This window comes from Orbicella faveolata, unplaced genomic scaffold, assembly GCF_042242905.1.
Source record: "Orbicella faveolata isolate gen_17 unplaced genomic scaffold, um_ofav_v1 contig_27, whole genome shotgun sequence".
Taxonomy (NCBI): domain Eukaryota; kingdom Metazoa; phylum Cnidaria; class Anthozoa; order Scleractinia; family Merulinidae; genus Orbicella; species Orbicella faveolata.
This window is the reverse complement of record NW_028301555.1, coordinates 420,851-445,495: the sequence shown is the minus strand read 5'-3', so window position 1 is coordinate 445,495 and position 24,645 is coordinate 420,851. Positions and strand designations below refer to the sequence as shown.

Below are 24,645 nucleotides of genomic sequence, written 5' to 3'. Positions count from 1 at the left end.
TCGCTTAGTCCGTCATGCGCGACACCAGAGAAAACCGCGAGAAAAAAATGGCCGCGGGAACTCCCGGGGGCATGAAGAAAGAGGGACTACCTCCGAGTGATTTTTCGGTGTAAATTTTATAATCTCATTACACGTGCCCAATAGGATACGTCCTCTCATTATCGACGGCAAAGAAGTCATCTTGTAACGATTTTTAGCCGTGTCTGTAGGCGTGAATTTAAAAGTTATTGCGAAATTTTCAAATGCAGAGTTTCAACCAGGAATGCACATTATGATTTGACATAGGAGATCTTCCAACTGCAGTGACATGTTTGCTGATAGCAGCGGAAAGTTTCAAGCAAATGTCCTGTTTCAAGTGAAAGGCCGGTTTAATCTTTCAAACGGACGGTAGAAAGGCCAAGCTCAGTCAATTCATATTAACGGAATTGTTCTTCGACGATGCTGTTGACCTAGTGTTGAGCGCCGAAATCATTAACACGCTCGCATTCGGGTTCGAGGCGAAAAGCTTTGTCAAACAAAACACTTGATAAATTTAATTCTTTCCATAACCTGCTGGCAGAATCACAAGAACATTGCGGCCTGTGAGACGCGATTTGCTCCGGTTCCAAAGCTTTCTATTTTCAGAGAGCGAGATAAACATTCCTGCAATACGTCACACGTATCTCGAAGGTTGAAAACGTGTTGCCAACGCTCCTAATATATGCCAATCATATTTTTGAGTTGTGAGAGCAACGCATAATTCAAACTCCCTGGCTTAGGCAGTAGTCCCTCCTTTCATGCGCGTCTCGCCCCCAGCGCGTCTCGCTCGACGGACTAAGCAAAAGAGGGACTACTTGTAGTGTTGTAGTGTTACCGGTGTAAAACCCGCGATTCTTTCTCTAAATAAATGCTTTTAAAGACAAAACACTAAGCCGACTACATGTGACAACATGGCACTGTAAAGCGATGCTTATGCGCATGTGCAAACTGAACTATACTGGAATTGTCGGAATGGTGGACTGGATATTATACATATGTGAACTCATTAGTCCCTCGAAGTCATCTTCTTTTTCCATTCAAATGGTAAAAGAAATTTGAAATTTTTAAAATTGATACATGTCATGTCAAGGTGAGACGATCTTTTGGTTGCTTTTTCTAAGGACTGTACCCGTCAGGAGTAAGACATGATTCAGTTTGTTTGTATGACAGATGTAAAGCTTACTCCTGCTCGGTGAGCTTTCATTTTTATTCACCAGCGCGTGGGTTTTCTTCTCTATGAGGTAAATACAACGTCTTCCCGTGATAAGAGGCTGATAAAACAGGCACATACTGTATAGTAAATTCCACGGGAATGAAAGCTTGACTTGCAACTAAGATAAATGACGCTCAAGTTTCCGAAAGCTGAATACTTTGCCTTTCAAGAAAAAGTATCGCTAAGTTTTGGTTCTCCTTTACACGAAAACGCAAATTTAGTTTAGATTTCTTTTTTCAACTTTTGCGATCGGCCATTTTGGCTACCTTTAAGGTGAAAATAGTCTTTCTCGATTGCCTCGAATTTAAAGCCTTTCGAGCTTAAAAAAACTATATCACATTTCATATCTGCCTAGGGGCTATTTGTGGATGAAAAAAATCGATTTTTCGACTTGTGCCACCTTATGTTCGACAATTAGAAAAATTCACTCTTAACCACTGAATTTAAAATATATGCTATAAATATCAGCGTAGAACTCTTGCTTTGCTCTTCAGTCGATTAAATGTAACAGAAGCAATAGATGGATACGAATTGCTCCTTAGACAGCCTCATCACGTATGGTGTAAACAAACATTGAGATACAGCCAGTGAGTCACAACCTGTCAAAACAAAATATGAAAAGCGGCTGGACTAAGACCCGAAGACAGCTGTGTTGTCTTCGAACGCGTCTTTTCTTAATTGAAAATAAGGAGATAGGTTGCCAAAACAGAAGCCATACTAACGTTGCTTATATAAGAACAAAGTAAACGGGTTGATTGAAAAAAAAAAATGTTATTAACATAAAATAGGCCAATAAGAATTTGGAAAGTGGTTAGCTAATTTTAAGATCACTTTTTTAAGCAAGCAAATTTTTCAGACCTCGACGCATAAAGGACCTGGCGTGCTTTTGGCAGTGGCACAAGGTAAGAAAATGATCAATTGGTAAAATAGCAAGTGGTTGTTTTGGATAACATTGTAGATTCCACCTGTTATTATTGATGGGTAGACGATCACGGAAAATTGAGTTCCTTTTCAGACTAGTGTTAGTTGATTTGATTGTCAAGTAATGAAATGTAAGAAGAGAACATTGATGCAAAAAAAGTGCTGGGCGGCTGTTCGTTAATATCGAGTTTCATTTAAAGTTTTTTTTTTTAAAAATTAAAGATGGATAACCCTTGGTATCGACCCCTTTCAATTTCTGCTTCAGAGGTAGGTAAGAAAAGATAGATTATTTTTATCATTATCAGTCCTGGTCGCGCCATAGGACGCTCAAGGCCTGAGTATGTTATTATTTCGTATTGCGCTAATTTCAGTGTAGACTTTACTAGGCATAATTGAACTCCCGCTTGAATCTATCTTTTGCAAGATCTCAATTTCATGAAAATAAAGTGAGAAAAAAACCGGTTCGGGATGAGCAAGTGCTAACATTGGCGACGTATAAGAGAAGTGGAAGGTCAGTTATTTTCTTCAACGTTTATGTCAAAGCTTTCCACTTTTTAGGCGACTAAATACCTCTTACTAACCAATTTCGAGGTCCGTACTGTAAGTTACGGATCCTTGTTTTTCCCCTTCGATTTATGACCCGCGCGCTTCGCTTCGCGCTTGGGCCATAAATCGAAAGGGAAAAACGAGGATCCGTAACTTACAGTACGGACCGAGAAGACGAGGTTAGTAAGCTATTTATTATATCTCTACGGTGTGCCTGACGGGTTCGGAAACGATTTCTATTTAAGCGGACTCGGAAAATCGCTTCAGGAGTTTGATTGTAACTCAATGGGAAATTTCCCGTTCCAAATCGTCGAAATTTCGCGCTGACTGGAGAACATTGAGTCTACTAATTACACTTAAATTAGTCAAAACACTAAATGAAAAAAAAGTTGGTAATTTGCTACTTAACATAAAAAATACCATCGTCTCAGCGTCAGGAGAAAGCTAGGCAAAAGCGATGCGAACGAAAGTACTTGTAATTGTCTCAATGAAAGGAAAGGAGTCGGCTTTTATGAGCAAGCGAAACAAGATTGGGACCTTGAAGCTCTACCCAATTTGAAGAGAAAGGGCTGCGGATGTCCCTGTGTTTGGCAAATTCAATGCTTAATACAGGCGTGAATGCAGTAAGTTTCAGGGATCGCAGGCAAAACGCTCGTGATCAGATTGCGTTTTCTGCATTTCATTGTATTCTTAGTGGGAAATCCAAAGGAATGCGCTGGAATCTCGCTACATTCGAGCCGCACATAGCTAACAGCAACCTTGACAGTAGGATTGCGAGTTCCTCTTGGGCACCGCAATAGGCATAAAACGTGAACCTCACCAAAACCAAATTGATCACTAAGCATTTTTTAGAACCAACCGCTTAGCATAGTAATGCAAAACCACGTCAAATGCAAATTTACCTTCGAAACTCAAATGAAAACCGAGATCGAGAGGGACTTGCGCAAGATCCAAATGTAACTCACTGCAGAGAAGTGAGCTGACCTCGGCTTAGTCTTTATTAGGCATCGATTGAGTTGATTTTGAACATGAATCTACAGTCTTCCATAATGTAAGTCTATCTTTAATAATTTTTAGAGACCTGGCTTAAAATAAACACTGAGCCTGTTTGCTTTGGAGCACGAGATAACCAGTATGGTGCCTTTAACATCACAAAGAGTGGACTTCTCAAGACAATGAAGCTCGTTCACAAGTCGGGCTCGATCATATGCAACCCAAATAAACCGGCATCCTACGGGGGCTGCACAAATGAACCATTGTATGGCAACAGCAGCTTAATGACTATCATTACCAATGCAAAGAAAGAACCCATTCTGCCACCTGCTGGAGACTTGCAAGCACACAGTGGTTGTAACAACAAAAAGCACTTTTACAGTATTAATGGATCTACCCACACGTCTCCAGGGCTCGTTTTCCGCGATCTTCTTAATGTAGCGTCTGTGTCACGCAAGCAGGAGATACAGATATGGTTCGGACAGGATTGGAGTGACTGTTATAAGGCAGATAATAGAGGCAAGCCATGTGTTGATGTGTATGCGTGGTATGTTTAAAGCTACAATCGTGGACAAAAGTCTTAGGGACCGTAATTTAACGAATTGTATGTGTTTTACTACTGAAGTTTGGTTTCCTTTTAAAAACGCGTTACTGTCCCCCCTCCCCACCCAATAAAATGTTGAAAATCAGAAGAAATTGCAGGTAGTAGTTTTCAACATTGTATGGGGGGTGGGGGGCGAGGTTAGGCAGGTGAACTTCGCTTCTGGCGTGTGCGCAAAAGCGCCAGAAGTGCAAATTTGTCCCAAGACGTTTGTCCATGATTGTAGGCACAAGAGGCCGACTTATCTGGAACAGCTTAGAGTATACAATCAAGTTACAGGGGCACTATCCTAAATGTAAATATGATGCCTTCGTTTTGTTAAAACGTCCTCTATAAATGCACTGAAGCTATAAAACGAGTGTTATTATGAATAGGCACGGGCATGGCTGTGGTGTCAAATCTGGCAACTGTTTCAACTTAAATTATGAAGTTGAGGGAAACTAATAGCTTAAAAATTACAATTTGCTCTCCTTCCACAGTTTACTAAAATATCGGTACGAGAGTTAGGCAATGTTATAATTAACATTGTAGCATAATCACCATAGTAGCGCCCCTTTACTTTATTTTAAGTTGAATTAAACAAGACACTAAAAACGAAAATGCAGCTGATATTTGTCTCACTCGCTATATAAATATAAAGAGACACTGAGTGAAATATTAAGAACAGTTTAAACACGTAAGAGTCCAGGTAAGTGACAAAACTTGTCATGTCCTATCATTCTAAAGGTCAATATGGAGCTTAAGCAATTACAACGGGTACGCCAAGGACATCGACACCTATTAAAAATGAACTTTTATCTCAATTTCGAATTTCACAATTATCTAGACTTCTTCAGGACGCCGGTCGGTCTAAAGACCTCCTCAGTCGAACTAAATATGTAATACCAGTGATCAATTCCAAAACGAAATACGACAAATTAGCTGATGTGGCTTACGTTCTCCAAAAGACGCGGAACTTGGTCATTTCACGTTGCTGATAAATTTCTAGAGTTGACGGCTACCAAATGCACAGAGATTTATAACGCACGTGTAAAGTCATTGTTCTGCTCATTAAACTTGTTTCGTGACGTTCTGATTGCCGTTGCCGTAGTGGTTTGCCTAAGCTCCCTATTATGTACAGCAATGCAGTAATTCTATATCAAGGGCGATTTGTAATAAAGTTTTTTAAAGTTTCGCTCCATACTAATGTGAAATATAAAGGGTAAATAGCTAACAATCAGTCGCGATCGATAGAACGCAAGAGCAAGCGGAAAAGAACTTTTAATGTGCTTATGAACTGTGAGAACAAATCCAAAAAGAACGTTTGATCGGACTGGAGTGTAACAAATGCCTCTTGTAGTCAAGATGCAAACTCCAAATAAGCTCTAGCTACATTACAAAACAATAAAGAAATGTGAAAACTGTTATTTATTTACACAAAAGGTTTTATGACAGAATTGTTCGTTTTACTGTCCTAAGCTGCTCAGAATTCTTGCCAATTTCAGGAATTTTCCGTCATAAAAAATGGTGTTGAACATTTCTACATCCGCATTCATTTTTTTGCCTCCATTTTTCTTTACCATTCTCCTTTCTTTTCTGAAAAAAAATAAAGATAAAATAAAGAAAAAACATGTTTCAAAGTGACTGAAAATATAAAGAAAAAAAGACTGGGACCTTAGGGGCGAGTGAAACCTTGCTTCTCATGGAAAAGATGTCCGCGTGATGTCTTTCCAGTGCGTGGCAATCTCTAAGTGACAGAGTAGTAAAGAAATCCACAGTACTCTCACCTTCAGTTTCCCTGAAACTCTTTCGTCTGTTGTCATTTTCACCTTCAAGACCTTTCAAAAACTGTACAAAGACTCCAATAGGCTTCACTAAGGAGGTTTTCCTGAAAGCTAGAAATTAATATTTAAGCATTATCAGCATTTCTGCATAGATCAGCTGATAGATCAGTTTATTTTTACAACATGGTATAGTGTTAATAGCAAGTTATCAACGCAAAGATTACAGGATTTGCGAATGCCTTCTTTCATGTACCTGGAATCTTTTTCTTCTCTTCTTCAATCATGTCTTGGGAATTCTTTTCATGTTTATCAATCTCATCACAAAGTTGACTGCAAGTAAAATTCCCAAAACTGAAATAACACAGTTATCATGATGGTAAAAATACTACTGGTTGATGCAGAAGGTGCCTTGACAAATATCAATTCATATTAATATATATTCACTACCATGGAAAATATCACTGGATGATACTCGATCGCTTGGCCAATAAATTTCATATTCGTATGTACAGATTTACTATCATGAGCATGAGTTCAAAAAGTCAGAACTGAAAAGATATGTTCACTGATGGACGGAAAACGTAAAATAGTGGTTTGGTTTTATTAAAAAAGCAGTAAATACGTGTACTGAAACCATAGAAGGGATAGGCTGTTATGAAAGGGTATGCGTGCACCAGCTCCATGGCTGTGATGTAAAATGAAAACGTCTAGCAGACTGTCCGAGTGGCCATATACAGTAAACACAGTCCCCATTTGGGCAGCCTTAATCACGTTACCAATTTTTTTTAAAGATGAGTCATTTTAAGGTAAATTTGGGAGATCTATCCAAAGCAAGCTCAAAAACGTCAGGAATGCCGCAAAAAGTTGGAGTTTAGGTTTTTATGTTAAAAGAGGGATTTAAGGGGCTGGAAACTAATACACTTTTTTTCTATTTTACGTAAGGTAGTTTGACAGTTTTTATCGAGGATTGTTTCCATCGAGCTAGTTTTTGGGCGAATTTTGAGGCTTTTTGTGATTTAATCGTTTGAACAGGGAGATTTAAAATGGCGACTCTTCAAGATGATGCTGTACTACATTTCGACTATCAAAACAAAGTTGAAATTCAGTTTATCGAAGGAGAAGACTTTCCTCTTGCCAGTATAACCAAGCATTGAGCCTCTGATGTCTAAGGAGTTTTACTTCAAATCAAGCTCCGAGGATTCCATCGAAGAGTCGGAAGAGGAAGATCACACTGACAACAAAGTGAAATTGGATGAAGAAGACTGATCTAGAGAAATCGGAAGCAGAGCAGACACTAATTTTAATGAAGAACCTGGAATAAATGTCAGCACAAGAAACCTGAAATCGTGTTTGCATTTTTTTTAACTGTTCTTCACACAAGAAGTATGACAGTTGTCATAAGTTAATACAGATGGTGAATTTTAAGCTCGGTAATGAAATGTGAAGGTGAATTAATCCGCATGACACGAGCGTGGGACAAAGAAATATTCTGAGTCCCCGACAGGAATCGAACCCATGACCTCCCGAACACCGGGCGGGCGCTCTATCCACTGAGCAACGAGAACTCATGGGGAGCAAGGTTGCAAGGTTACCTTGCTCCCCATGAGTTCTCGTAGCTCAGTGGATAGAGCGCCCGCCCGGTGTTCGGGCGGTCATGGGTTCGATTCCTGTCGGGGACTCAGAATATTTCTTTGTCCCACGCTCGTGTCATGCGGATTAATTCACCTTCACAGTATGACAGTTGTTAGTCAGACTACTTTTAGTGCAGAACAGGAGAGGGCCAGCAGAAAGTTCTGCATGGAATCCAGTCACAGAAAGTGAAATGAACGCCTGGATTAGTCTGTACCTAAACGTGGGGTTGGTTACTAAACCTAACCATAATTCTTACTGGAGTACTGATCCTGTCCTACGTTCTCCTATCTTGCCATCTTTGAAGTCGCAGACTCGATTCCTTTAAATTTAGCTGTACCTGCACTTTGCTGACAACACCCGCGCTCTCTCACGTGACTGCGCAGACTACAATAAACTGTACAAAATCCAGCCTTTCCTAGATTGGTGTTTTCTATGATGCCAAACCAACCGGTAAGAGACCAGTGGGAATACCCGAAGAAAATAAAACGGCATTTTCCGATTAAACCGGGCCAACTAAGAGGAATGGCTCTTACCATTTTTTATTCCTTTTCCGAATTCCTTACATAAGTGAAGAGAAGTAGAGCAATGAAGCGGTTTGTCAAAATGAAACGGCAAATTCCGGTCAGAATATTCCAACCAGAATAAGTGGACCACCCCCAGAGGAAGGAAGGAACCAAAACGGACCTTTCCATTTGACTTCTGTCCGAAATTTCTGGAATCTTTGGCACAATGGAAAGCACCCTGGGTCATAGCAAGGTTTCAGGAAGTGTGCAGCCATGAGCGGCAGTTTGCCATAGATGAGACTTTAATTGAGTTCAAAGGCAAAGTGCACTTCAGACAGTTTATCCCTATAAAGCCAGGAAGATTTGGAATAAAGGCTTTCACACAGGCAGAATCCACCAGTGGCTATGTGTTGAACAGCAAGATATAATTACATGACCACGACGTCATGACGATCACGGTGTCTGGATATCTGATCTCAATTAGCATAGACTTTTACGATTTTAATTCCACGTTTTCTCCTTAGTTTTAGTTTCAATTGAAAAAACATTATTTGACCACATTCCCAAATACCTCGACGTTCGTCACACTACGCGTCGCATTTTCAACTCTCTTCTTGGTGTTTGGAAATGCCGTCAAACACGGTCTTTCGTGTTTGATATATTATTTTAAACTCTATCTTTGTGTCTGGGAAAATTGCTGAAAACTTATTGTATTTTGTGCAAGGCTGCTGCCTAACGGGTGCCGGGGCGCCTGAGTTGAGGCGCCCAAGTTACGAGTGCGGGTGACTTAATTTTTTGTTCAAGAGCCCGAGCAGGCGCAAAAAACATGCAGTTTTCACTCCTATCTATGTCTCGATGACTTCAATCCTTTGTAACAAGGAATTGCAAGTAATTTCTGGTTGTCACTTTGTTCCACGGGGATAATTAACATAGGAAGTCTGCCAACCACTTTGTACACTTTTCCGGTAAATTTGAGGTTTTCACTGGCGCTCATTCTGACCGGCCTAGATGTCAGATCAGTCACACAATAACTTTAACTGAAAGCAAGTTACTACGGTCTTTGTTTTTCTTTTATCACGAGAAATATGGGCCAAAACACGGCAACAAAGTTTCTTTCGCTCGCAAAACAGACAAAGGGTCCTTTCCATTCGACCAAACATTCCGAAATTTTTGAAACGGGGACAAATGGCACAGAAATTTCTAGGGAAAAGTTCCAGAAAATCCGTAAATTCACACCGGAATTTTTGGTCGAATGGCAATCGCCCGAAAACAGCCATATTTAATGACAAGGCAATAATCCAGTCGCAAAATAACTGTTTTGACAAGAAATATTTTTGGAAATCGAGAATGATGCTGTTGACATCATATTTGCAACTTTTCATTATGGAACTAAAAATAAGAAATTATGTAATCATTCAGTTTCTGTTATAATTTATAATACCCAAAGGAAAGCATATTTCAGTACGGCTAAATTTAAACCCCAAAATGCCTCTTACATTTGTACTTGTTTTCATTTGCACCTTGCATTTCATGATTTCTACAATGCATTTGTTTCATTCAAAGAGAATGGCAAAAGTAAAGAACAAAAGCAACAAAATTGAGTAGGTGAAGGAAATATCCAGGGGGTTTCATTAGCCAATTTTTTTAAAGGGAAAGCATGAAACTATACTAGAAATTCCAGGGGGGGGGGGAGGTGTAACCCAAATACATGTGACCACCCTAAGGAGATATCAATATTTTCCGGAACTACAAATTATAAAAAAAGCTGTAGTGCTTGCACGTATACAGCAATTAATCAGTTTTATTTATTTTGTTTAAATTGCAACATAAATATCCTTCCTCAGTTATGATCTGATTACTTCGATTAACACTTGAGTCCAAAAATTTCTGTCTCAAGAAAAATATCAACAGAGTGAAGGGCGGGGGGGAGGGGGGCCTCCTGGGCCCCTCCCCTAAATTTTGCAAGTTTCTCCTGCCACTTGGTACACAGTTGATTCCACTTCTCTTGGCAAAGATGTTGGTCCTCGTCACGAGTGGCTGCACTCCACTACAGGCAATTCATGAAAGAAGAAATCCAAGGAACAAAGTCTGCGCACTCTTTCTTTTTTGAAGCAGCGACCAGTTCTTTCCTCACTGATTTTGCTAAGTGCCAAGGATCAAACTGGTTCTTTATGTTGGGCTTGTCTTTTCTCGTCATGGCTCCAACTTGGATTTGCTATAGATATACATATGGAATTGAATGAGGCATTTCTGAAATGTCAAAAACTACACTCTTTGAACAACATGAGGCATTGCCAGACATCCTTTGAATTAGATGTAGTCTCGCTTTGGCCACAGCAGACTTGCAGTGTACATTGCAAGCCTTCTATAAATTCAAAAGCCAAGTAAATAAGATGGTAAACAACATGGACGTAAAAGAGGAACACCTCCTAAAAAAAAAAAATTCATGAAAAAAAATTATATTAGGTGCCCTTTGTTAAGACATTATGAATGGCTCTTTTCAGAGCCAACACAAAAACAAAAGTCTTGGTCGTTGTTCCCTTTGATTCGTGTCCTTGTTTTGTAGATGGTAAACTGGGAAAGGAATAAATCCTTATTGTGGATTTCCACAATACACATTTAAACGACTTGTAGCTAACAGAAAACCCTAGGTCACTCATATCATTTCAGTCTAAGTCCTTTTTGGGAAGGCAAACGTCAAAGAAAGTAGCTTACAAGCTTTGAAACTTAAAAAACAAAGAAGAGGGGCTCTATTGACTGTCCTACCTCTCTGTTGCCAAATATCGATAGCCTGGCCATCCCTCTAAATTCTCCAGACATTGTTTCAGTCCCTCCTCCTCCATGAAATTGAGAATCCCACCACTGCAAACAAGATTTCCAGTAGCAATTCTCATAGTGAAGGGTGTGAAAACCAGTTTTCTGTGTGACCACCTTTGCATGAGCTTGTGACACAGATAAGGCTTCAAGGATGCAAATTTGATTTGCAAACAACAATTCTCTTTGCACAGTTCTTCTTCCTCCTGTAGCCAGTTAGCTTCAGACTTCTCATACTTAAAAAACAAGATTTTCATCATCAGAATCAACCTCTTCGTCTCCAGGTACCCAGTCCTCATCAGAGTCATAATCAATACCTGCCTCCTTAATTTCAGCCTCCCACTTGTCACTAGAACTATCAATGTTTTGTCTGGCCTCATCCTTAACATCATGATCTGTCGTGCATTTAGGCTGTGTAGGCTGAGGTTCCAGTTTCTTTTTACAATAGGAGTGATCCTGGTAGACTAACTTTTGCTTCATACATGGCGTCATTATGGTGTCAAATGTTGGAGAACACTCACTCAAAGGATCAGTCTGCATTCCAACATCTACAGACTGTACATGCATCTTCCCCATGTTTGTTACAATTTCAATGATGTGGACGGGACCGCTAAAAACATTGTTTATGGTAGCAATGTTCCCTGCATTTTCAGATGTAATAGCACTTGCAGATTTCTGTTCTCGAATTTGGACAGGTTTGCACGTTTCTACCTCTTCAAATGTACTCATGTCTTCAACCAGCATGCAATCCAGTACGCTTTTGGCCATATGGGTTGGGCTGCCAATAACGTAGTTCACTGTACCAGTAATTTCCACACCCTGTTCAGAAGTAACAACACTGGCAGATCTTGGTACTGGAATTTGTAAAGGGGTGTGCGCTTTTACTGCTCGATATGATATCACATCCCTGACCACCATGTCGTCTATAGGACCACCGCTAAGAACTTGGTTTTCTGTACTAGTAACTTCCATCGACTGCTCAAACGTCTCAGCACTAGCATATTTATTTACTACATTTTGGACAGGTTTGCTAGAGTCCTCTCCTTTACCATCTTCGAAAATTTCTTGACACTCCGTAGATGTATGTTTTGTTTCCAACAACAAGTTAACAACCTGAAAAGGTCAGACAATTTATGAACCTAATAAATTCATAATCGTAACCTCATGGGAAAGCCGCCATTTTGTTTTTTGTTTGAATGCTTACATACTCACAAGTCTGCATTTTTGCTTGTAAAATCTGGCTACTTTTTGTTCATGCTCACATTTGTTTGCCTTTCTTTACACTTATGGATTAAATGTGATGGAGAAAAAATAAAGATCAGTACATAGGAGTTAACAATATTGTTACTTCCCTTAGTCTTTTAAGTACTTTTTGATATTCAGTTCAAGGTTAGTTACCCATACCTTCTTCAGATTTAAAAGAGTAAATAGTTTCAAGTTTAGCTGTTCTAACTATTTGTATCTAATGTCTGAATGTTTGGTTAATATTTACCCTCTTATTAAGTTACTGTATTTATTGGCTTATAGGGCGCAGCATTTTGTACAGTCAAAATCTGTTCCAAACTTGAGGTGCATCTTATAACGAAGTATGTTTTGTTTGTTCATGCCATGAATAAAATTTTGCCAAATTTCACTGATGATTATGCCTGTCAAACATCCACTAACATGCCATTTGCTAACATCCACATCATCTACATACACTGTAATCAGAGTTTTTTTCCACACAAAACAGAAAAATTGTTCTACATAAGCGATAAAGTAGCTGCCTCCCAAACCCACAAGCAAAAATTTGGAAGAAATTGGTTATTTTGAAGTAGTTTTTGGCCTAAATCAGCGACAGAAACACACAATTTTGTTCTATGACAAATTTTTAACCTCCAGGCCTTGGTTGTTTGAAGGCTGGATAATGCTATCCACCAGATAATTTTGCTATCCAGTGGATAAGTGTTAACAAAACAAACCACGCTATCGGCTGGATAGTGATTTAGCCAGGGTATAGCATTATCTACCTTTTGAGCAACCCAGGCCAGGTGTTCCATCCATATTTTGGCGAATAGCCTGGAAACTAGTTTTTCATCGTCCTATGTAATGCCTGGTTACTAAGTTACGGATGTTCCAAGAACGCAACGACGAATTCTTCACACAAAATTCTACGGAAAACCTGTGTTAATACTCATCAACAAATACTAAAAATAGGTCAAGCATATGTCAAAGTTGGCGGGCATTAAGTTCAATAAGTTTATTCTATTTTCAGTTTGAAAACTTGATACACTTATGTCTGCAAGTTAACGGAGCGTCTTATAACCAAGTGCGCCTTATACTCGAAAAAATTCTCGTTATTATTTTACCGATTAGTTTACTGAGGAACTTCAATTTCTTGCGCAGAAATAGCATTTACTAAATAAAGTTAATGACAGTTCCGCCCGACAAAAATAGTTTTAAAAACTGAAAAGTTTCATAGCTTACCTCTTTTCGTTCCTCTGCCTTAACAAGGGGCTTCCGTTGAAAAATTGTCGGAAAAGCATCTTTCTTCAATGACCTCCTTCTTGTGTTCCCACCCAAAAGTTCAAATCGATATTCAGTTTTGAAACAGTCGTCTGTGAAATGCTCGTTGCATACGTAAAGATTTTCGAGTTTTTTTGGCATTAATCTCTCATCCCGCCGTAGCTGTTCGAGCCACTTCTCTGCCAATTTTACGTTCTTTGCAGGCAAATTATGGAAAGTAACTCCTCTTTCCCTATCCTTTTCGGATCTGTTTTTACAGCCCGGGGCCGAACACGACGGCATCTTTTAGATAAGAGAAAGTTCTTCGAATTCACCTTGTAGGTAGCTTGCTACGCATTACGTTTCGCACCATATTTGGACGGAATGACGCCACTGACATGCGGCCTGGCCTTCAAGGTATGCGGCCTCGCCTTCAATGGCGGCTCCCGATCTCGATTTTTGGACTTCTTTGGAGACGGATTTCATTAGGATCGCGTGCACTTCAGAAGCTAAAACAATGGTGAGAAAGTCAGCTCAGTGTGAACTTTTTATTGCTGATAAAAATATACACGGTTTTTGGAGTCGCGCTAAGGGAACCTTGCCACTGAGTAGGAAAATAATTTCTGGAACATACCTTACAGTTGGAACAGTGAATGGATCAAAGGTGTCTACATCATTCATGCTGATTGGTACACAAACCCGACCTGTGAATATAAAACTATAGATAAGTGAATGAAAGAAGAAGAGAAAAATAATAATAATTAAAAAAGCAATGAAAGAATAATGAAACTATCAATGTTAAGCCCCAGGGGGAAGTGGGGGCAGGGGAAATTGACTAGGCATGCTTTGTGATTAGGGACTTAGGTGCTGCCCCAGGGTCAGAAATTTGACATGGCTGTTATGTCCATTTCCATAAGTCTTTCTTGTACCCTTTGATCTTGTGTGTTTTTCAATTCCGAAAAAAAAGGGGGGGGTTTATATTAGCCTCTGTCCCTTCCCAAAAGTAATATCTTCATTTCTAAAGCCCCCCCCCCTAAAAAAGTACTGTGCTGTAGGAGGTGGAGGGAAATGGCATAACATCCCTGACGTTGTAATCTGCTGTTAAACGGGAGAGGAGGTAGACCCAGGGGAATGAGGGGAATTTCACAACTTCAAGGAAGCCAGGGTCAGATACCTCGATGCCCCCCTAACAGTAGTGCCCTGGGGCTTAACATTGATAGTTTTTTTTTCCCAACAGTAGAGTATGTACTTGCCTGAAAAAAAAAAAATTGCATTCTTTTGGAATTTCTCATTTTTTAGGTAGTCCATATGAGTAGTCCATTAATTTTTTTGTAGTCCATTTAGCAGTCCATTTAGGTAGTCTATTTTTGTAGTCCATCAGTGGTAGTCCATGGACTGGGGTCAGCAAAATGCATCGACCCCACCTGGCCAGCAGACCAACTGACTACATGGGCATGAAAGCTTGAAGATGACAGAGGCTTTTCTTGACTTTAGGTTTGATTAACAAATTATGAGACACTAGAATATTTTTTGTGAAAACAATAATTTTTTTTGTTGAAGTGTAGTAATAAGGATAATTATTATCCTTATTACTACACTTCAACAAAAAAAAATATAATCTAGGGTAGTGGATGCCAGTTTTGTGCATTGGGGGTGATGAAACAGGCTAAAATAATAATACATTAAAAAAGCCAATTCAAACAGCTTTACTACTGTTCTGTGGACTGAGGTTGGATATTATCAGCTTTATATTGGCCTCTGACAGATAAACATCCTCCCATCTGTTATTTAAGAGTGTACTGTGAACTGTAGCATGGAAAAAACTGACCTGTTTTGGGATGAACACAGAATGGACTTTTGAGTAAGTGATTAAGTCCTTTGGTGACATTGACATCAAGACGAGGGAAACAGTACTGAAACATGATCTCATCTTTTGTTTCAGGTCTCTGAAGAAAATGAATAAAATTCCCTCAGGATATAACACATCTGGCTCACCTGCTTTGAATTCACAAAAGACTGTATTGAACTCCAAGAGATAGTATTAGTTTGTGCCAAAACTTTTGAAAACAAAACTAGTAGATGGCTACTGAAATTTGATTCTTGTGAAAATCTGTCAAAACTATTGAAAACACACATGACCAAATTTTGATGGTGAAGCAGATGGCAAAGTCTGGCTCCTGACAATCTTCAGCAAAGCAAGCTGTATGGTGAATCACGGCTATCGTACCAGGGAAAGTGATAAGGTATCTTTTTCCTAACGCATGGATTACATTTTGAACTTCAAAGAAGATTTTCGTAAAAACATATTAGAATACAAAAATATTAAAACTTTCTGTCAATGATTGCAACACTAGAAAGTATGGATTTCAGTTCCAGCATTAGCATTTATCCACCTGACTATTGTCCAGTTTAGCCTCAAGCTCATCCCATCTTTCTCTTGAGCTCTTCTTTGTTTTGGACCATGATGAGTTCAGCTCATTTCTTGCGGCTTTCCCATGTTAAGGAATCATTTACAAATCAAAATAATCTAAAAATTATAATGACAAGCCCTAACCTGAAAATCACCACCTTGTAACTAAAACTCCTTCCAGTAAGATGCATCCTGAGTAGGGCTTATTTAGTTTTTGATCTCCAAGAGAGCCAAGAAAATTCTGATTATTAAACCCCCTGCTCTCCTGGTACTGTTGGGGCTTAAAAATTATAAACAAAAAATAAATAAAATGTTTGCATCTTGATGGACTCTTTTAGATTAAAAAAATGTCTTTTGAAAACGTCAAGTAGTTTTGCTATTCCTATATGTAAAGTAATGGATCAGCTTTAATAATCAATGAACCATGCCAAGAAACCCTGTTAATTGTGAACCTACAGTAGTTAACCAAAAAATATGACCACAAGTGCAAAAGAACAACAATCTGGCATCTTGCAACTGACAGCCTGAAGAAGAACAGTATAAACTATTGGAAGCGTCCCTTTTACATGACATTTTTAACCTCAAAAAGTTACCTGGAGACAAAATTTCTGTTCTTATTTATTTGCATATCTCACAATAAGAGGTAAATGTTTCAGACAAACTATCACTGGTGTTTTCTATTATTAGTTGCTACAATACCATAAAATCTTGTTTGCGTAAGCTGAATGGAAGAGGTTTGTATCGAGGAGGTAACATAAATGCATTTTGTTAAAGGATACTATCAGGAATAAGAGCAAGCATTCCATCCCATCTTTCTTTGCAGGACAAAATGTCCTGTTTCTCAATTACGAGGTCCACAAAGTGGGCTTTGAGAATTTCTAATGATTTTCTGGAAAACAAATGAGATGCTAATTGTCATCAGAAATTAAGTTACATAACCTAAAAGTCTCATAAAGGGTGACAGAGTGGTTAGGCAGGTTGCAAAGAAAAACAGTTTTTTAGACTGCCTTCCGGGAAAAGGTAACTATGATGGACTAGCCTGAAAGTCAAAGCCTTCTCACTAGTTTCCCCTAAATTTTTAGCACAAGCTAAGGATGATCAATTAAGTTACAATTTAATTGAAATGCTGAGTTCAACACAATCACTTACAGTACTTCTATAATATTTGAATTTTCCTCAAGACATTTCCCCAAAAAACTTCACTTGCAAACAAAGCAAGCCTAAGAAAGAATCTAGTAGTCTGCCTCAAAAATGCACCTGACTTGGGCTACTTGGCATGCCGTGCTGAGAGCTTTACAATTTATTATAGTATGCTAAAGGGGCAATATCAGGTTCAAGCGAGTCAACTCAGCTGGTTCTTTGCAAAGTCATGGTGGAGGAGGGGTACTTGATCGGGCATGTGTTGCCTGGGTCTTCAAATTTACATACTGTTTTACAATGTACTTGAACACCACCTCACAGGTAGTAGTACATGTAACTTTAAAAATGGGAATTTAAACTAAATAAAGGTTATTGTCGTTACTATTACCTGATATATGGATGGTACGATGAACGCAGATTCACTTTCTTGATTTGATTTTCTCCACCCTAAATTGAGAAGAACAAATGCATTACATGGTTTACAGTGACTTCAGACCCTGTTACATGAGTATCACGACTATTTAAGGACTTTTCAGGGACAATCCAACAATATTCTAGGACTTGTCTTCTTAGGATTACAGAGTTTTAAAATTTGTCTAGCCAAGGGGGGGGGGGGGGGTCATTAAAAAGGAAAATAAATAAATAAACAAATAAAATAAAAATGACTATTGAAGGTGGAATTACATCACCAAGTACTTAAAGAATAATCAGTCAAGACAGGTGTCATCAAAATCGACTTTTTGAGACTAAACACTTGTGTTTCTCTCGACTCATATGCATCTCTAAATTGTACTTATCCTACTTGTTCCCCGCAAGCATTCATTGACTTGTCTCCTCAATAGGAAGAAAAATCTGGACAAATTTAATGACACTTGGTAAAGGGTCAGATAAGAAAGATTAAGTCATATTAATACCTTAATTACACTGAGATACTCTGCAACAGCTGAACGAGCATTCTGGGAAAGTTTTCTAGCAGTCTCATCACACACCCAGCAATGGACACCACGGCGACCACTGTACACCCAAAGTCTGTGTTTGAAACCAAAATCCCCTACAAGGCAAAATAATGGAAACTTTAACTATACTTAAACTGTAGTTCTGTTTTGAATATCATAAAGCTAAAAGCAACTTCTGGTCTATCACAGCAAACACAATGCAATGAAGTAGTCAGGACACAACTAACTGCCTTAAATGGCTTCAGTGGATAAAGAGTTTTGAAATTAATACTGTAAGTCATTTACAGAACACACTATTCTTTACAAACATGTTGAATTAATTGCCACACAGTGGATAGTACACAAAGGATGGCAACCTTCTTCTTAAATGAACCCATGACAACGAAGAGGGAAAACAACCATTCATTCTATATTAGTAACAAATCTGAAAACTACCATAGTTGGGGGAAAGTTGTAAGATTTATTTGGAAACTTTGTTAATTGTTTAATTGCCTAGTTGCAATCTTAACTCTTGAACCAATATCGACAGTTTCTATTTAACAATTGTTGATGATGATGACAAAGTCAAAGATGATGATGATGATGATGATGATGATGAAAATGATGATGAAGAACCTAGAAGAAACCTTAAAGAGCCCCACACTTGTGACATGCTGAACAATTCACCTCTTAAAAAAAAAAGTGTTTCTGTAATCTTGAACTTACTTTCAAGAGCTGAGTCTACTATCTTCATAGCTACAACCATAAACAACCAGCACTTCCTGCAAATATCTGCACCCCTTTGTAAATCAGAAAAAATGTTAATCAATGAATCAATCAATCGCCCACCTAACTACTACATGTAAGTGGCACCAACTGCTAATCAGGCAAATCCAATGTAAACAAAGATTCCTTTATTGCCTTTTAACTTTCATACAGTTCTGAGAGTTTGGTCATGCAGGAAGACAATGTCCTCTATTGACAATTTTCCTATCTTAATTAAATATTATGTTTACCTTTAAGCTCACAAGTGTATTGACAATGCAAGGAGAGATTACAGTTTGATCAAGTTTGACAATCAAGGCTCAAGAAGATAACTCACTTGCAGCATGTCCTCACTTCATCATAATCTGTCATGTCAATATCAAATACCAGTTCCTTTTCTTCAGCCTGAAAGGCTCCAGGTTTAATCATCTTGTGATCTTTTGGCTGGAAGGAAGGACAAAAAGGAAAAATGATTGTCAGTAGTAAAGGGAGTGCTATTAGCTTTTTATATAATAAAATGTATTATTCTCACATTTTATTGGTCCTTACTTAAAACTGGAGGATAGATGCATAGCTATAGATGACACCTGATGCCTGTCCATTAACATTTTTTGCCTCTTTATTATATAAAACACATAGCATTCCATGTTGTCATGTGTCTGTTCAGTCATTGATCACAGAAGACATCAAAATATGGTAAGAACATCAGTGATGGCAAAATGAAATCTATTTGTTGAGTGAGGGTTGACGAGGGTGGCAGGTGTAAGGCTGACTAAAAAAAAAAACATTAGAAGATGAACCAATAATTTTTTTATACCTAGTATTTAAATTAAGTGTAGTCGTTTGTTTTATTATGTTCATATTCTTTCCATAATTTTGTAGTTTTTCTTTGTTGACCACTTTTATCACGAACCCCTGGCTCGGGAAAATAAGCTACCACTCCCTGTGTCACGACTTTAAATAAATTATTATTATTACTATTAAGTACTAATGAAAAGCAGCAATATTAACCCCTGAGGAAAAAAAATCAAAGTGTTCACATCTCCTTCATGAAAAAGCCATTTTTCTTTCAAACCTCCTTAAAGAAAAATGATGCCAATTGCACAGGAAAAAGTTCGCAGGAAAAGTCTGCATACTGTACGAGCCAAGTGACCCATCAGACTGGTGCTTATCTCCCATCTCCCATTTCTATGTAGCATGAAGCAAATAGGAGTACGGTCGAACTCCCTTAGGGACAGAGAAAAGTGGCCAGACATTGTAGAGAGGTGGCCATTATGGGGAGATAGAGGTGTAAATAATATACAGATTTAGGCCAGCCTAAAAGCGTAGCTCCTGGGCCAGGTCGTTCAGAGCCCGATTAAGCTAACCCAGGAAAAGGTAGAATTTTGATTTCATGCAACTTTGCGGTGAGGTTTTCTGTATATTGTTTGGCCTTCTGTTTTGAGTTTTAGTAATCACCATATACACAAAACAAAGCAGCAAAAAGCATTTGTATAGAAGAAAAAGTTATAATTCGGTTAACTTTTAATCCTGGGTTAGCGTTAACTGGCTTCTGAACAATCCTGCCCTGTTTTCAACAAGTTAACCTGATGTGACCCTGTGATCCAATCGAAAACCAGCACTTGGTGAGTGGTCAACTTCAAAAAAAAAAACACGTGACCTTGATGACCTGTAAACTTGAGACCGCGATATGGTCACATGATACTGGTCAGCGGATGCCTTGTTTTGACAGGTGTTAATTGATCATAATATGGTTGTCCAATATCAAAGAAGTACACGGTAAACCAAGGCAGCATGTCTGTCAACCTATTATTTGGAGTATGGCCACCATGTTGTGCGACTCCGTCGTCGTCGCCGTTGTGTGTACACGCCCACGAGCAATACCGCTAGCCATGATAACCAAGGGAAAATCAACTCATGGGTTTCCTTTTCTTTCCTATAAGAGCATGGGGCTCTGTTTGGCAGCCCTTTGGGCCGCCAGAGCTCTGCTATGACACTTTTTTTCAGGGGTGCAACATTTTTTTTCAAAAAATGCTTATTTTAGCATATATAATTATTAAATCAAAGTGTATCACTAAAACAGAAATTTAACAGAAACAGAGACCAATGACGTGCGGTATGGATCAAGTTTGGTGACCTTTTACAATAAAAAAGTGGCGTTTTGTGTGGACTGTTTGTTAGTAGTTGATTACTGGCCATTTTTGAAAGGTTATTTTGGCAGTTGGGACAAGTTATTGTGGCTGTTGCCATTGTGAAGAGGTGGTTGTTGTAGAGAGGTTAAAATAAGAGTGAATGTATGGACTGTCCACCGGGACCGAAAAAAGTGGCCATTAGTAGAGGTTTAATTGTATTTCAACTCCTTCCTGGATGGGATGCTAGTCCATAACAGGGTTACCCCCAGCAGTAAATTTGCCACTACCCATTTATACACCTGGGTGGAGAGAGGCACTGTGAGAGTAAACAAATATCACAGGAGAACACACCACACTATCCTTGGCCAGGGTTCAAAGCCCAACCCCTTGATCTGGAGTCCAACCCACTAATCACAAGGCTACAGTACCTCCCACAAAAAATGATGATGCCAATCCGCTGTAAGAAAAAAATGGTGACTGGTACATTTACCCATAATTACTTAGCGCATGGAAACTTAAACAACACTCATAAAAACTTACAGAAATGTTCTAAAACCTTCAAACCTAACGTACACAATATCGATAGCACAGGGACAAATACTGCAAAAATCTGGCTTTCCTTGTACTTTATGGGCTGTATTAGGCTTGCATGGTATTGTGGTAAAATGTACAGCTGCCATCTTTTTTCCTATGGAGGATTGAGTAAGCCCCCCAAATATTACTTTTGTAGCCCCTTTGATCCATTGACTCCCATGCTGCCCATAACCGGCTGTGACGAGCCTTGGCCTTTGTTCCACTTCTGACGTCATCACCTTTCGCCAAACTTGGCATCATTTATGCTCAACTTTTGCAGGAGGAAAAGATCTTTCCAATGATACCCAGATCAGGGTGATTGGCTCAATGGAGCCTGAAATATTCACAAAAATGCTCAGAAAGTTGAGTGAGAAACTCAGAGCAAAATTTCCTGCGACTACCCGTGCTCCTTCATGGTAAAAATTGCCCGTCTCGATGATGCTTTCTCAGAATCTTTTTAACTGGAAGCAAGCCTAGTAGAGGGTCAATCACTGCAGCAAAAAGAAAAGAAAAGGAGAAAAAGGAAAGGCAAAAAAAAAGAAATAAAAAAATTCGAAAAGCCTAAAGACATATCTCAAAATTTTGATTTCTGCGCGTGCCCGAGCAAAAATGTCGTAAAACATGATGCTACTGGAAAGAAAGGCATGCTGTCATGTTGCAAATGCCTTTTGAGTAGATTGCAGTTAATTTGGCCCATATCCAGCCTGAAAATCTCCCAAATGTCCAAAACATGCGTTTTTGGTAAAAAGCTACGGGAGTCAATGGGTTAAGAAATATTGTCATTAGACGGGGGATATATAGAAAAAGGACGGAGGTGCTCATTGGAAATTTTGAAAAGAACCCCTGTGATATTTGTTTTGGCTCAAAACCCTGAGAGGTATCACAAAAGTTCCCGCTGTGCACCTTTTGACGCTGAACGCCCTAAGGGGTACCAAAACCGCTATTTAACCCCTAAAAGGTACGACAAGCACCCTTGTCCTTTTTATATGGGAGTCTTCCCTCCTCCCCCCCCCCCCCCCCCCCCCCAAAAGGAGATATAGGATATGGATCTACAATGGAATGGCTCTCCTCCTCCTCCGATGCTGGCTTGTAACTCACTTGAACAAAAGACTGACGTGAAATCCAGACAAGAGGGTGGTGCAAACAACTAACACAAGAGCCTGTTCGCAGGTTAATGGGGGCAAATAGGGATATGCTGGGGAATATAGGAGGACTGCACTGAAGTCTTGTTTTACCCTGGACTAGGGGTGAACTCGAAAGTTTGTTTTGAGTTTCAGTTTGTATCACATTTATAGAGTTTCTGACCCTATTCATTAGCTTGTTAAAAACTGACTGATGTAACATAACAGAGTGAAGAAAATGCAGAGAATACACTGGAGGGTACCTTATGCGTGAATACAGCTCCGATGTCAATTTTGTACGGGTTTCGTTTCAATATTTCCTTCTCCAGTTCTTGCTGATCCGCAAACGATTGATACCGCAAGTAAACATCGTCTTTCAGCGTGAAAGAGAATTCTCGGTGGACAAAATATGTCTTGGGTACTAAGGAATCAACACGGCATAACATAAGCTTATGAGACTTTTAAATCTATCTCGAATTTTTAATCTATCTCTGATAAATCCATAGATATCCTTACCTCCTCCATACGACAGCCACTGGACGAAATATTTGTAGGGAAATAACCTTTTATAGTACTGATTCAGAAGTTCAGGGAGATCTGATTGACTAAACTGGGAAGATTTCTGACTGTTCTGAGAACCTTCTGTATCCGCCATTTTGACTTCTTCGCGCCTCTTTCGCGCCAAAATCACACTTTTATTGACAACCGCTGACTGGTGATCGCCTACTGGAACATTTTCTGCCCCGGGAGACCCCCGGAAGGGTGCCGTTTCCGGCTCCGGAAGTCTTCCTTTGCTTTGTCGAGCACGACTCTTTTTGCTGCTTTACTGTCCATAATAAATTATCCTGTGCACAAGTTTTTTGGGGGTTAACTGCCCAATTGACCACATCCCTCAAATATAACACAGATTACACGCAATCTCCCTCTCGCGCCAGAGGTGTAGCTGCAGTAGTGAATTCATGTTCAGGAGGTAATTGTACTATGGCCAATGTCATGCGAAGAACGCCCAGCACTTGTCCGCCATCTTGAAAAATATTCGGATCTCACAGATCGGAAAGAAATGCAATCGTTTTCAATTCCATTGCTCATTTGCTGTATTAACTCTCTCAAGGTATGCCTCCTGTACTGAATTAAGACCTCGCGAGGGGGCAAAGACGGAATGTTTCTATGTTGTGGGCTCCTTTCCCGAACAGCGGCTGGTAATCGAGCCTAGCGGCTGCCTTTCCGCGTGATACCTTTGAGCGTGATGCCTTTTTGCGTGATGCGTTTTCGCGTGATGCCCTTCAGCGTGATGCCTTTTCGCATGATCTCTTTAAGCGTGATGCCTTTTCGCGTGATGCCCTTCAGCGTGATGCCTTTTCGCATGATCTCTTTAAGCGTGATACCTTTTTGAGTGATGCCTTTCAGCGTATTGCCTTTTAGCGTGATGCTTTTTAGCATGAAGCCCTTTTAGCGTGATGCCTGTTTGCGTAATGACTATTTATAGAATCGGCTAGTTGGATTGATGCATGTACAATTTGGATGATTTGATATCGATTACTGAGTATTGAATTTTGTCAGAGATATACCTCCATACTGTTCAGCATGACCTCGAAAATTCTAGGATCTTATCTGCGGGTTTTACTGTAGTAGCCCATCAGGCCTGCACTTATCTCCCGTTTCTGTAACTTGAAGCCACTAGCACTAGGAGCAATTCTATCCCCCCCACCCCCTTGGATGAGATGCTAGTCCATCTTAATGTTACCGCCATCATTAAATTTGCCAGTATCCATTTATACACCTGGTTGGGTGGAGACAGGCACTGTGAGAGAAAAGTCTCCTGCCCAAGAACACAACACAATGTTCCCAACCAGGGTTCAAACCCCTTGAGAGGGGGTACTCCCTATAATGGCCTATAGCGGGAGGCTCCACCCAAAAGGGGAAAAGTTTTTAGGCTTATAAGGTATACAAGTATATAATATGGGCAGGGATTTCACAAGTTGAGGTATATGAAAGGGTAGGGAAATCTGTCATTTAGTTACTTAAAGGATCTTTAATTAAAATATTTCAAACAGACTTACCTAGTTTACGGCTGTGTCATT

General features: G+C 39.4%; 2 protein-coding genes, 1 long non-coding RNA gene and 1 pseudogene across 5 annotated transcripts; 2 read left to right on the top strand and 2 right to left on the bottom strand.

Moving 5' to 3' along the window:
• Positions 1–3,673: 3,673 nt before the first annotated feature.
• LOC110060167 (DNA primase small subunit-like) lies at positions 3,674–23,746 on the bottom strand. Its single transcript, XM_089296763.1, has 13 exons — positions 23,081–23,746; positions 22,828–22,985; positions 19,076–19,182; positions 18,700–18,773; positions 17,953–18,089; positions 17,427–17,485; positions 16,678–16,787; positions 15,882–15,976; positions 15,317–15,434; positions 14,123–14,192; positions 6,309–6,385; positions 6,059–6,166; positions 3,674–5,867 (listed from the first exon to the last, which is right to left on the bottom strand). The coding sequence occupies exons 1-13, from the start codon at positions 23,217–23,219 to the stop codon at positions 5,848–5,850; spliced, it is 1,272 nt and encodes a 423-aa protein (XP_089152889.1). The 5' UTR covers positions 23,220–23,746; the 3' UTR covers positions 3,674–5,847.
• On the top strand, positions 3,769–5,698 carry LOC149107005 (uncharacterized; the record flags this gene model as incomplete). The annotated part of the gene is made up of 1 exon (XM_089297102.1): positions 3,769–5,698. A coding segment is annotated over one exon (480 nt), but the record flags the coding sequence as incomplete, so codon positions are not given.
• On the bottom strand, positions 9,974–13,800 carry LOC110060163 (uncharacterized; annotated as a pseudogene). Its single transcript, XR_016209399.1, has 3 exons — positions 13,471–13,800; positions 10,957–12,117; positions 9,974–10,405 (listed from the first exon to the last, which is right to left on the bottom strand). The product of XR_016209399.1 is annotated as an uncharacterized LOC110060163 (transcript).
• LOC149107004 (uncharacterized) lies at positions 13,919–19,271 on the top strand. Of its 2 annotated transcripts, XR_016209403.1 has the most exons (3): positions 13,919–14,008; positions 14,862–14,982; positions 15,431–19,271. It is a non-coding gene; the product is annotated as an uncharacterized LOC149107004 (long non-coding RNA). The 2 variants fall into 2 exon arrangements; XR_016209404.1 differs by lacking the exon at positions 14,862–14,982 and having other exon boundaries at positions 13,927–14,008; positions 15,254–19,271.
• Positions 23,747–24,645: the final 899 nt, after the last annotated feature.

Coding starts and splice junctions, on each gene's coding strand:
- LOC110060167 (XM_089296763.1), bottom strand. CDS start 23,219: ATGGCGGATACAGAAGGTTCTCAGAACAGTCAGAAATCTTCCCAGTTT. Junction 16,788..17,426: donor TCGTACCATCCATATATCAG/GTAATAGTAACG, acceptor TTTGTTTTCCAG/AAAATCATTAGAAATTCTCA. Junction 6,167..6,308: donor AGAGAAGAAAAAGATTCCAG/GTACATGAAAGA, acceptor ATTAATTTCTAG/CTTTCAGGAAAACCTCCTTA.